At 49.4% G+C, this 12,946-nt stretch overlaps 1 protein-coding gene across 1 annotated transcript; it reads right to left on the bottom strand.

Annotated features, from left to right (window-relative positions):
* Positions 1-10,002: 10,002 nt before the first annotated feature.
* On the bottom strand, positions 10,003-12,047 carry LOC120849611. Its single transcript, XM_040221856.3, has 5 exons — positions 11,716-12,047; positions 11,521-11,653; positions 10,990-11,050; positions 10,748-10,902; positions 10,003-10,549 (listed from the first exon to the last, which is right to left on the bottom strand). Exons 1-5 carry the CDS (start codon positions 12,039-12,041, stop codon positions 10,292-10,294), a joined length of 933 nt encoding a protein of 310 aa, XP_040077790.2. The 5' UTR covers positions 12,042-12,047; the 3' UTR covers positions 10,003-10,291.
* Between the last annotated feature and the right edge of the window lie 899 nt (positions 12,048-12,946).

Here is a 12,946-nt window from a genome sequence, read left to right as displayed (position 1 = left end):
GATAGCTGGAGCTAGTGAAAAAGCGGACACCATATCTCTTCCCAAAGCACCCTGTTGTTCCTCAAGAGCGGCTAGTTCATCCAGGAACAGTGCAATGGTGCTTGGCGGTCTGTGATCGCAGACCACTGGTCATAGCCCCACCAACAGCGGCAGCGGCGGCGCCCCCCCCCCACCCCCCTGACGTCACTCAGGTGACAAGCATTTCACTCGCATGACATGACTCCAAGCCATACTCACTATGGCTGGCGACAACCCATAAAAGGCATGCGCTGGCCCTTTGACCCACGCGGAGTGCAGTGCAGGAAGTGGAACGGCATCGATGACCCAGTCGCTGCAGTTACCCAGAACTGTTTTACTGCTGTCTCCGCGAAGGTGCAGGCCCGCTGTTTGATGCACATAGGTAGAGGCCATCAGCCGCAAGCATCGGACACCTGGGGTGGAAAATTTTGCACCCAACAAAATAATAACCATGAGAAGAGTGGTCTAGCCGGTGAATTGCAGAAACATAAAAAGTAGGCACCTAAAGAAGTATTTCTGTTACCTTGTCTTGCAAAAACACAAAAAGCATGCACATATAGAAGTATTTCTGTTACCTCGTCTCATGCTCAAGCATTATTTTGGATAGTATACATCAATAATGCCTGTCTCGCAGTGGTTTTGTGAACAAAATGTAGTAGAAAATACAACCAGTTGAATACCAAAGGAGAAGTAGAACAGCGAGGCACTTATTTGTTGTCACTTTAACATGCACATTATGGAAGAGCACAACTCTTCGCGATTAACCTGTAGCAGAATCGCGTAGCAGTTCTGCTGCAGGTGTGAATGTACCACGAGGCAGAATACAGTATTTGTGCAGAAAACACCATCGCAGGCCTACCAGGATGAACAGTAACATTATTACCCGCCACAAAGTCGACGCGCCGGGAGGGCCATTCGCGAAGCCAGATCTGTTTGTAAATCCCGTCTTTCGACAGAACGCTTTTGTGACTGCACGAGCTCGTCAAAAGCCGACATTCCCAACGTGCTTGGTCCTTCTTTAAGTGCGATTACTGAATGCAAATGGGGCGCAGGAGGCACCCAGCTAGAAGCCACATGCCACTCCCGTTGATTATCTCTATTATCTTCTTTGTCCACGACGCTACGTGAGGTAGCCAAGCGCTATCAAATTCCACCACAGCGGTGCCGAATCGACGATCGAACGCCGCCACCAGTAGGTAAATTCCACTCACCTTTTATGTTCCGAAGAAGCGTCCCACGGGCATCGATGGGGCGAGACGGGGCCCGCTAGCTTGCATGAATGCGCTGTGGACACTGTGGACTTCACTTCACTGCCGACGCTCGTTTCCAAGCATTGACCAACTCCACCGCGGCACATAACAAGAAAGACCGTTGGAACCGGTTGGAACCGACGCGACCGCCCTGAAAAGCGCCCAACAAACACTTGGAGGAACCCTCTGGGAGGAACCAAAAGTAAAGACAAAACAAAAATACACGTACGCGCACAAAAAATAAAATTAAAAAAGAAACAAAACAAAAACTTACGTCACTTCCGATTTGTGTTGTTTTGCTTGTTTTTGCTTTTTTCTCTCAGCCAATAGGCGTTGCAACCTTACTGCGGCGAAACGCTCGTGAGCCACGAAGAATCCAACATGGCGCTTCTCTATTTTTGTGGGGTGGTTTGTGTGATCGCTTCGGGGTCGTGCTGGACATATACGGCTCTGGTGCTGGAGCCTGTATCCAGGCTCCTGAGCATCACGCCCGGTCCCGGTAGTGTAATAATAGGGACTTTTAACAAACCGCGTACCGCACTGTCGGAGCCTTTGAAGCATTCTTTTAAGCGCGCGCCCCGCTGTCACGGTATCACTCCGGGTGCGCGCCTATAAAGCATGTTTCAAAGGCTCCGATAGTGCGGTACGCGGAACTCGGTAACAGTTCGCTAAAAGTCCCTAACGTAATATACGATGTGCGATTTCTCTTTCAGCTGTGTAAGGTGCGTATTCGTGTGTGTTCGTTGTTCTGTTTCGAGGCGTCCCGCCGTCCAGTAAGGAATCCAGAGCTGCGACCGAAATATTTCGAGGCATATTTATTGCACAGATGCTAAAACGGAATTAAGTATAGCACTGCACCTGCATCCGCGCAAAAATAAAACATTGACAAAATCACTTCGTCAACCTCGCCCACAAGCTCCTGTTTCAGATCGCCAGCACCTCTCTGTCCATCTGTGCAAGATCTCATCACTTCGCACACCTTCTTGGGAATAGGCTTTATCACTAATTTTATCACTATCAGTTCTTCGGAATTGTCACTAACGTATATCTTTACAAGTGTACACATTGACCCACATAATTACGCATTCAACATGCCAAGTTGGATCAGCTGTTTACTAAAAGTAAAGTTGTTCATTGATTTAAGAAATATAAGCCACTTAGGTGGCTCCCAGCAATCATTAGCTTCATTTTTACATATTCAAAGCTTCACACGCAACCAAGATGAAAATGTGAAATAAAGCTTCGAAAAATGTTGGCACTCAAGAGGCTGTATAACTGGTTGGGCACCACAAAGTGTCCGAAGTTTTATTCCTCCTTGAGACAACGTTCAGATGCTCGCTCCATATGTCCTAGCATCTGTAATGGCAATGTGGTCATGATATTTGAAAAGTGTTGTAAAAGCTTGGTTTGCTGGGCAAGTTGGTAGTGAACATTCATATTAAAAATAGCGCAAAAGAGACGGGACAAAAAGACGAAGAAGCACACAGGACAAACGCTAACTGGCAACTAAACTTTATTGAAAGCTTCCAACTTTGCTATCGCCATGCACGCGCTTAGTCTCTAACTTGACAATATTAACAATATCTAACTTGACAATATTAATGCGGCGTTTTTTCTATTCTTTTCTCGTTCGGATTGTGCGGCGGGGTGATGTAGCTGTTTTGCTGACTTTTTGGAACAGGCGGTGGGTGGTATGAATGTGCGGATTTGGCGGTACGCCCTGTCTCTGTTGAACAAGACTAAGCGCGTGCATGGTGATAGCGAAGTTGGAAGCTTTCAATAAAGTTTAGTTGCCAGTTAGCGTTTGTCCTGTGTGCTTGTTCGTCTTTTTGTCCTGTCTCTTTTGCGCTATATTTAATATGAATGATATTTGAAGTTTTAAACTAATTTAAAAACAAAACAAATGTCTGTCTACAGAGAACAACCTAATTACATAATGCCGTTGTCGCACCCGGAACCATGCAGAAATAAACGAAACTTCAAATTAAAATATAGGAAGCCTAATTCTTTCTTTTTATTATCCCCCTTCTGCTCGAGGACCGCCAGAGACCATTTTCAAGATGAAACCCAATCGTTACATTTTAAATACACAGTTGTGCACAAACCGAAGTGGGGCTAAGTGTATCCCATTAACTTCAATAAAACCGTAGTTGTTCGGGGTGGATAATATAGAAAAGCATGTGTTTTTACTGCGAGAACGAGCCTGCCTATAGTATGGTAAACCCACAAACTAACAGCTATGGGCAGCAATGGCAGCAAAAGTTTAATGGTAAGTTCGCTGAGCAAATAAAACTGAGTATAGAAGATGCATACTCGCCTGTCTTTTCTTGAAAAAAAATGAACAAGCAAAAACTTGTGGGTCTTGGCATTTGCACTGTTCGTGCACCATTGGGATATGGCCACATAAAATGCACCTCTCAACAGTCCCTGAAAGTTTGCACCAAAATATCCATCGAGTTCGACAGGTGCGCGGAACGCCGGAGAGCGGAACCACAGTCGCACGACTCTTGGGTAAACAAACAAAACCACGCGACACCGCCAACACCGCCGTTACGAAGTTTCAAATTTGGGCAGGGCAGAGCCGTATATGAGGAGAGTTTGGTCAGTCTATGATCTCGCCGCCGTAACGCTCTCCTCCCAAGTGAGCCAATCAGCACGCGGCGTAGGGCGAGAGGCATGAGCACATGCACGTGAACTCCCGGCTGCTCCCACCTGAGTGGGGAGGGCCGCCATCTACGATCATTCTCCCGGCGGAATGCGTGGGATCGGCATCTGAATCTCGATTATTGCCTTTTATATCGCTGGCTCTGGCAAGAAAATGACATTCTGTTATTCTACGGTGGGTTAAAAAGCTAATAAATGAAGATTTTTCGGCGTATGGCCACAGACTTTTATTCAGGCGAAGAAGAAGTCGGCCCGTAGCAGACGACGCGTAGCCTCAGCAGTGCTCTTCTCCGACAGCGTTGCTAAAAAATGGCGGTCGTCTCCTCTCTGCTCCCTTCTTTCTCTCTCGCTCCTTCGGAGCTCTCCTCCCTTTCATTTACTTTTCTCCTCTCCGGCGCCTTCGTCGCCACACCCACTGGCCAAACTCTCCCAATATACGGCTCTGGGGTGGGGGGAGCAGTGGTGCCTTCCAAGGCCCAGGGCGCCGGCGAGGCGAGCGGGTCGGTTTAGAGTTTTGGTTTCAGACTGAAAACGGAACAAACAGAAAAAAAAAAAAATATATATATTACATTTTATTTTCATGGTGCGGTGAAGATGTTTTGTTGAAATTACTGTTAGCAAACGACATTCTATATTTGTATTTTTATATTAATGAGAGCCCCCCACCGCCCAAGCGCTGCTGCCGGTGGTGATGCTAATGTCAGCGCCGCGAAACTCGGACTGTGACCGGGGGTTGGCCACAGTTTATCATACACAGGAAGTGCTCTTTTTAGCCTCGACCGCAAGGAGCAAAAGCGAACAATAATCTCGAACCCAGACGCTCACGGGGAGGGGGGGCTGCGTCGGCCTGTGCCGCCGCTTCCCGTTGAGGGCTTCTTCGCTGGTGTGCCAACTGCCGTTTCGCCGGCATCGGTCCTGTTTACCGCGGTATGTGAGTATAGTGCCCGTAATGTGAGAGCCGTGTGTCCATACGCCATCCTGCCGCTGTTGGTTTCCATCTAGCCGAGCCAGAAAACATCTCACGACGAGTTGACCGCGCCGCGAGTGACGAAGAAGAAGGAAACATGGCGACGGTTTGTGCGATTGCTTTGGTGGCTCTGGTGTTGAGCGTCTTCAACGTCCTCGTGAGAAGATTCCCCTGCCCTTCGAAGTTATTGCAAGCACCACGAGTGGCACGAAAGATGTGGAATCATTGTCTCAACTGCAAATAAGCAGGCCTTCACAAGCAACAACGATGCCGAGCAGGCGCTCGGCAGTTGTGGTGTCAGGATACCTAGGTTCGACATTGTGTACATGTTCCTTTTAAAAGTACACGGAAGTGACGTCATCACGTCTGATTGGTTGGAAGCAAAAGTGACATAATTTCCCTAGAAAAATGTGGGCGGAGTCGGCAAAACTGGGCGGAGTCGGCTACCGGACGTGACAACAACGTGACGTTTTGTTTTGTACCGAGTACGTTTCAAAAGGTACTTGCTCAGAACTAGGTGCCATTGGCAGCATGTTTTCGGCGGCGAAGCGTCGCCGTCTCGTCAATTCTACTTTTTCTTTAATAGAGCTTTTTTTTTCGCCCAAAAGGCTGTATCGGGAACACCGCGATGCATTCAAGCTCCCGGAGGAGATCTTTCGGAAGCAATACCGCCTGCCTAAGATCGTGGTGCGGTCGTTGTGCGACAAACTTCGCGAGGAACCGGAGGTGAGGAGAGTGCGTAGCTCCTGGATGGTCATAACTGTGGAACTTCAAGTGTTGTGTGCACTGCGCTTCTATGCCACGGGGAGCTTCCAAGGCATGGTGGCGAGCGACGAACACGTAGCGCGGGACCAAAAGACAGTCAGCGTTGCGGTCCGCGCCGTGTCCGTCGCTATCGTGTGTCGTCTCGGGGTCCAGCGTGGCTGGATCCACTTCCCCGAGACGCCGAGCGAGAGGTTCGACGCAGAGAGGGGCTTCAAGCTGCTCGACAGGATACCCGGCATCATTGGCTGCGTTCGTCGGCCCGTCCAAGAATGACCCCACCGTCACGAAGGCGGCGTACCGGTGCCGCAAGTACTTCTACGTCCTCAACGTGATGGTGGTAAGTACACTCATGTTACGTAGTCAAAACACGCCCCAAATCTGTAGAAAAAAAATATGTATTGCCGATACGGTGTAAATATGCCGTTTTATGACTGCGGGCTGTGGAGTCTCACGACTGCGCGAGCATGTTCTCTACGTAGCATGTGAGCCGTGAGACGCTTCTCCCAAAAATAATACTTGACTGTTAAAAAGTGCAAGCTTCCGTCAAAAAAAAAAAAAACATTATTTTTGTTTCAAGGTAATTGTACCTTGCATCCAGGAAGGTGTGTTGACATGCATGTGTCAGACAAAATAACTTGAAAGGTTCTGAAATTGTGACTGCTTTGTGAACCATAAGTACAATCTACTACTTGTGGATTCAGGTAATTACATGTCAATATCTATCTCACTTTCAGGTGTGTGACGCCAACTGCCGGATAATGTGCATCGACCCACGGTATCCCGGGTCGGTGCACGACTCCTTCGTGTGGCAATTTTCCTGGCTCCGAAACCAACTCGAGCAAGGGCAGCTGCCAAGCGACGGCCGGTTCCTGCTTGGTGAGCATACTAAATTCATTCCTTATGCACACGGTGGCTCCCACTGCTTGGAAGCCGCAGTACCACACATACTGTGCTTGTTGTGAGGCACACAGACACAGTTGCTGGAACTCCTTGAAGTGAGACAACACCCAAAGTTTGGCCATTAATCTCTGTTTATGTCCACATAACTCTCACACTCTGCAGGCTACGAAAACCACACTACAGCAATCTCACGACAGTGATAGACTGCGCAAGGCATGCGACCGCAGTGCGAGTCGCTGTCTGGTTCGGCCCACTCACTGTTACTGTCTGCCTGTACCCTCTTGCTGGTTGGTTCTTGCATGAAGTTGGAGCTCTTTCGCTGATCCCTGGGGGCTCGCCTGGTCGCTTTGACGGTCGTCAGTCTGCACGGAATGGGATCAATTCCTCCTTGGCCACTTGGGGCTCGCCAAATCCGTCCTCGGGTCGTCTCTGTCCTGCACACTGGATTCTTTTCCCTGACCCTTCTTCTTCGGTCTGCCTACATAGCTCCTCTTATTAGCCCTCCGTGTCCCAGCAGGACCTGACTCCTTTCCAATCTAGCCACCCCCTTTCTTTTCCCCATCTCCAACTCCCCCGAGGATTAGGAAAGAGGCTCGTCGAACTGGCGCCAAATCCCCCTGCTTGCCAAAGACAAAGCCAGAGTGTTCTGCTCTGCCCATGCTCAAGGTCACGGCCACACTCCCAAAAACAACAAAGCTTTTATCTGTCGGATGCAAGGGCCTAATAATGCGCTTGCATACAACACAGCACCCCTAAGGAATTGGGCACACATCCCATACAACCCACCAGGAAAACACATAGTTACATGAAATAACAGGGAGTGTGCAGGCAAGCTGGTGCTAATTAATCATAATGTAAACTGATACTGTAGTGCAGAAATATTAACAAACTGTTAAGTCACACTTAAGTTACATTATAATTGACATAGTTGCACACAGCTGTTTTTTTGCCTTTCATTTTAAAAAGAAAAGAATGTAATATGGTTCCATCCTCTACATGTGCAGGTGACAGCAGCTACCCCTTGAGCCTTGGCTCATCACCCCTGTCCCCGGGAATCCTCGGTCAGGTCTGTTGTGGAGCGCTGCATCGGGCTGTTGAAAAACAGATTCCGGTGTCTGCAAAGGCACCAGGCTCTGTATTACCACCCTTCAACAGCCACTGCCATTATTTTGGCATGTGCAGCGCTCCACAACATCTGCCTTGCATCGAGCGAGCCAGAACCGGAGTCAGACTCCGACCCTGAAGTGTCAGAGTTGGAGTCTGAGCCGAGCTCGGAGGGGTCAGCGTCGGCTCCCGAGAGGCTGGCTCCTGCCGGCCCTCCGGTCGGCATTCCGGTCAACCTGTCGGACAGGGGAAAGGCTCTGAGGCAGCGCCTTGTCGCCCGGTTCCAGACCCGCCGCAGACGTGCCCGTGCGGAGCGCCACACGCAAGGAGTCCGCCGCCACGACGGTAGTCCCGACCACCAGGGACACCGTTGGAAAGCCCCTCAGCGCCCTCGCCACGGTGGTGCCCAGCATGGACGCCGCCAGCGACAGCGAACCTCTCGCCTTCACGACTGAGGTCCTGATCGCCAAGGATCCCGTCACATCCTTGCCCTCAGTGAAGCCCCCCCCGTAAAAGCCGTAAAGTGCACACTTCGCTTCCTGCTCCATAGTCATGGCCGTCCACAAGCTACGTACTCTCTTCAGCTCCTACAGCTTGTGAAGTTCATCACACAGGCAGCGCGCTGCCTCCGGATACATGTCGAGTGCATCGCGGTGATATCGATACAGCCTTTTGTTATTTTATGAGCAGAAGGCACGAGACGCAGTCGACAGTGACAGAAAAGGTTCGCAGATTTAGTTGCCAGACCAACAGGTCATCTGGATTGCCCCTGCAAAGAACTGAGGATTGATTTAGACTACCTCTAGAAAGAAATGCTTGCTTTTGCAGAGGTTGCTTTCTTAGTTGCTGATTGAACCAGGGATATTGTTGTCGTGGACATATTGTTTCATTTTACAAATGCTCCATGTTATTATCTCTTTTACGGCACTTCGTCAAAGTTAGGTGATTGTGTTATCTTAAGACAATACAGAGGTAGTTTGTTTCGAAAATTGCTTTATTTCTTAAAGGAAAACCCGTGTGACAACATGGAATGTAATAATTCATTCATGGAAGTAAAACTGAGCATTGACTGGAACCTTGTAAACAATTGGGCAATCTGAAGTATATATCACAGATATCTTGTTGAACACTCTGGTCTTATTTGAGCACAAAAGTTAAATTTCGAAAGGAAAAAAAAAAAAAAATATTCTCTGCCTAGCATACCACCATATAAACACTGGACCACTCTGAAAGATTTATCAGAGATGTTGCTCCAAACATTCTTATTTGAGCACAGCAATAGCAAGTTCTCGAAAGATAAAAAAAAAAATATTTCTGATGAGAGATGCACCATATAAATACTGGGTCATTCTGAAGAAATATATCGCATGTTTTAAGGACAGTATGAAGCACATAGTCTCTAGATTGCATATTGTCAGACATATGACAATGCTACACATAAAAAGCATAAAGGCCAAGTTCAATGCTTACGTAAGACAAAATGAATGTAGCTGCTTTGCAACCCATGACTAGACTGCAGGCCTCTTAAAGGGGCAGACACCCCAAAGGTCGTATTTTTTGTATTGTCTAAAACGATGCAAGTTGCTGTCATAAACACGAAAAAAAAAAAACGCCTCGCGAAAAATTATTTTCCTGCGTGCACGCGCCTTTTTATTTTTGGCGTTTGATTCTCCCGCCTCTCGCCTCTTTTGATTTGTGACGTCAAGAATCATAATATTTAGAAGCTTTGTAGGCGGCATCTTTATAACATTGAATAACGGCAATCCTAAAACATGTTTTTTAACGCAATTGCGAATGCACTACGGCCCTTCTTTTCGAAATACCGAAAATCGGAAGTTCGTTGTGGTGCCGTCTCCTGGATTTGTATCCTCCAACGGAAAACAGGCAACACCGCTCAAAACCGGTCCGCCGGGCGCTCGCTCCTTTCCTCCTCGATTTGGGTCGCCATGGCAAGAGCAGGGAGTTGTGAAAGAAAGTGGACTCTCAGGACTCCGCAATATTTGACGTCGACGCACCGGCGCGGATAGCGCGGGAACTTCGAATTCGGCATTTGGAAATTGTTTTTTTACTTCAAAAATACTGAATTCCCATATTTCGAATTTTGAGGGTAATGTCCCGGCATCGTTTTCAATCGTTTAGGATAATAAAAAAAAATATGATTTTGATGTGTCAGTGCCCCTTTAAGTTCTCAATGAAAGCTTTCTTGACACCTGACAGGAATGAAAGAACACTTCCTTTAGTTAGCGACGGGTTAAGAATTAAACGGAGGCTCCTCCCACCTCTTCCCACTTCAGCAGAGCAAAGGCTGGAGAGGAGCTTGCTTCCTCTCTACTGTTCGCTCTGCTAAAGTGCAAAGAGGTGGGAGGAGCTTCCACTTCACTGTTAACCTGTTGCCGAGTATAGCTGTCGCTGTTCGTCAAACACGAGACATGGCTTGCTTGTGCATAAATCTGTCTGTTGCCCAGCCAATATTTTCTACTTGCTTCACGGGTCATAGCCAAGGAAAAAGGACTAACCCAGCTCTTGGCAATTGCTGTAATCTGACTATTGCGCCAACCTCAGGCTGCAAAATTAAACGGCCGGCTTGGCATGTGTAATAAATAAAATAAATAAATAAATAAATTTAAGGTTTAGTTTCAGGGGGGGCGGGGGTTGTGACCGGGGCTGTGGCCAGGGCTGCGGTCAGGGCTGCGGCCGGAGCAGCGGGGTGGGCCGGGACTGCGGGGTGGGCCGGGGCTGCAGGGTGGGCCGGGGCTGCGGGCTGCTCCAGTGCCCTGCTGGCCAGCAGGAGGAGCGGTTGGAGCAGGGTGCTGTGGGTGTTCTCGAGTCCCGAGGCCGTCCTGTCAAGGTTTCCAGAGATCCGTTCCAGGACCTCCAGGAGCTGAAATGGCGAAGGAGTTTCATTAACATTGGGCAGCATATTTCCATACACCCACAGTCTGCTAAGACCTTGCTCATGCCACAACTGTTTCATTCTGCACCATTGTGGACATGCACTGCTTTCTCTGGCCTCGTGGCAGCACCTTTGTCTGAACCTTGTTAGTTGTAAGTGCGTGTAAGGTTAAGTTTGAGCCTGTACCCGGCCTCGGAACTCCCTCTCCTCTGCAGCCTGGTCCTTGTTCTGCTGCTCCACGGCCTGGATGGCAGCCGCGTCGTGCCGCTCCTGCCTCGACTGCCAGGGGGGTGCGCGAGGCACGGTGGGCCGCACCCACGGCCCCTGGCCTGTTGTTGCGTCTGCCAGGAAACCGAGTATGGGTGATGATGGTGCTCATACCTGAACCACTGATGATAGGTCCCAGATGCCCTAGCAAGAGAGCTTACCTTGTGAGGTGGAGGGCACCAGCTCGGCTGCCATCTGGCGCCTGCTGCTGCTTGGCCTCTCCTGGAAGGGGAATTTATAACAACTCATGAGAACACACAGCCTTGTCTGTGCTTCCCATGTGTTGACCAAACATTTTGACGAGCATACATTCTACTCGGGGGAGAACATTTTGAGAATGCCACCTCAGAGGCATTCTCACTTTTTTTTGACAGCGTTTCCATTGAGTACCTGGATATATGTCTAGTGCTAGCACATCATCTTCCCAAAAATTACAAGCAAGACACCACAGGGATTTATTGCAACAGCCAGGGGCAAGGTGGCAAAAATGACGCATGTCCCTGTTTGAGTGTCAAACATTATATTTCGCCACTACATGGACAGATGCAATGTCTTCCGCTAGAGCTCCTAATATTTGCAAAAGGTCAACGCGTTTCTTAAATGCATCCTCATTGATATTCCGCGGTGCAGCGCATTGGTGCCCGCTGCCCTGCATTCTTTGTTAACATGATGGTAATTGTTGAAGTACGTACCTGCTGGTCGCCCGGTTCATCGGGGACCCGCTCCCCAGGGGCCCCGAGCGCCGAATCTGTGCCCACCAGCGTCAGGATCCTGGCCAGGGACGACGCTAGTGGGCGCACGGTTGAGCTCCCGCCCCCGGTCCTTCTGTTGACAACGAAAACGACAGAATAAATTTCATTGCACTATCAGCAGACTACAAAGATTACCTTGCGGTCTCGTTAAGCTGAGCAGCTCGCTTCCGCGCCTTCATCACGCGCCGGGACAAATGCTCCTTCCACTGCTTGTAGCTCTTGGTTGGAGGCCCCAGCGCGTTCAGGCGCAGAGCGAGCTGCTCCCACAGCCGCCGCTTGTCGTCCCGCGTCAGGGCGGCGGAGAGGTCAGTGACATTGCGCGCGAGCGACGGGTGCTCACACATGAAGGAGAGTAGCTCCTCCTCCTGAGCACCCGTCACTCGCGCGCTCCTCGTTGGTCCCGCCGACCCCTCCGCTGCCCCCGGCACCCCCGGCTCCTCGTGGTCCGACCCGTCCGACATTTTGGTTTGAAGAAGGCGCGTGGCGCACATCCCGCATAATATTGGAACAACTTTCTCTCCAATTAATTTTTAAATGTATTGCAAAAGGACAGAAAAAAGCGGTTCGTTTTAACAACGCACAACAGGTTTTGATTGTTTTTCAATACTTTTACCTGTAATAGAACAGATGCGACGGCCAGCGACGCACATAATTGGTTGCCGTTCCTTCGCTAAACGCAGGATCTGCTCCCCGCGTCGTAGTAAATCCTACCCCGTATCCCGCGCGTAGGGACGCCTCAGGTTACCTCAGGGAATGCGTAGCTCCTTCAGCTCGTCGGGGGTTGGCTCCGGACGTCGCTCAAACGGGTGACGGGTGTCAAGTTTGCGATGACGTAGCGGCGTCAAAGTGGGCAGAGCCGCCACGTGAGTGTTCCTCCTTTCCATTACGTCACTTCCATGTACCTTTTCTCATAAAGGCGGGCGCTCAAAATTTTCTTCAGCGTGGCAGAAGATTCCCCTCTTTTCTTTTTTTCCTCCTCCCCTTTCCTCCTCCATTTTTCTCCTCGCTCCTCGCGAGTGCTAATGGGCTTACCGGCCCCCCGACAAAATCTTTGTAACCCTTCAAGGTTCTCTGCTTTAATCCCAAACATCAGGGATTAGTTAGGCAGGCTGGATATGAGCTCGGAAGGGCTCGGGCTGGCTCGCTTTTCTCTTTATTTTTTGCTCCTTTTCTGCAGCTCTAAAACAAGCCCAACAACAAGTTGTTTTACATTCAGATACTTCCGCATGCGGCCACATACGCAGAACACTGCATATTTATCTCGAGTGAACGGAACTTGAACATCCCCGCAGAAGGAAAAAAGATGGGTATTTTTATCTGAACTTTGAGCTCTATCCAGAGAGTTGAAAATTGTCGTTCTAACAAC

The sequence above is a fragment of the Ixodes scapularis genome, unplaced genomic scaffold (genome assembly GCF_016920785.2).
Source record: "Ixodes scapularis isolate PalLabHiFi unplaced genomic scaffold, ASM1692078v2 PGA_scaffold2__306_contigs__length_199485367, whole genome shotgun sequence".
In the NCBI taxonomy this organism is placed as follows: domain Eukaryota; kingdom Metazoa; phylum Arthropoda; class Arachnida; order Ixodida; family Ixodidae; genus Ixodes; species Ixodes scapularis.
This window is presented reverse-complemented; position numbering and strand designations above follow the sequence as displayed.

Excerpts from the sequence above, each read along its gene's own strand:
- LOC120849611 (XM_040221856.3), bottom strand. The coding sequence starts at position 12,041 with ATGTCGGACGGGTCGGACCACGAGGAGCCGGGGGTGCCGGGGGCAGCG. Across the intron at positions 11,654-11,715 it reads CAGCTTAACGAGACCGCAAG|AAGGACCGGGGGCGGGAGCT; the intron begins GTAATCTTTGTA and ends CGTTGTCAACAG. Across the intron at positions 10,550-10,747 it reads AGAGGGAGTTCCGAGGCCGG|CTCCTGGAGGTCCTGGAACG; the intron begins GTACAGGCTCAA and ends TCGCCATTTCAG.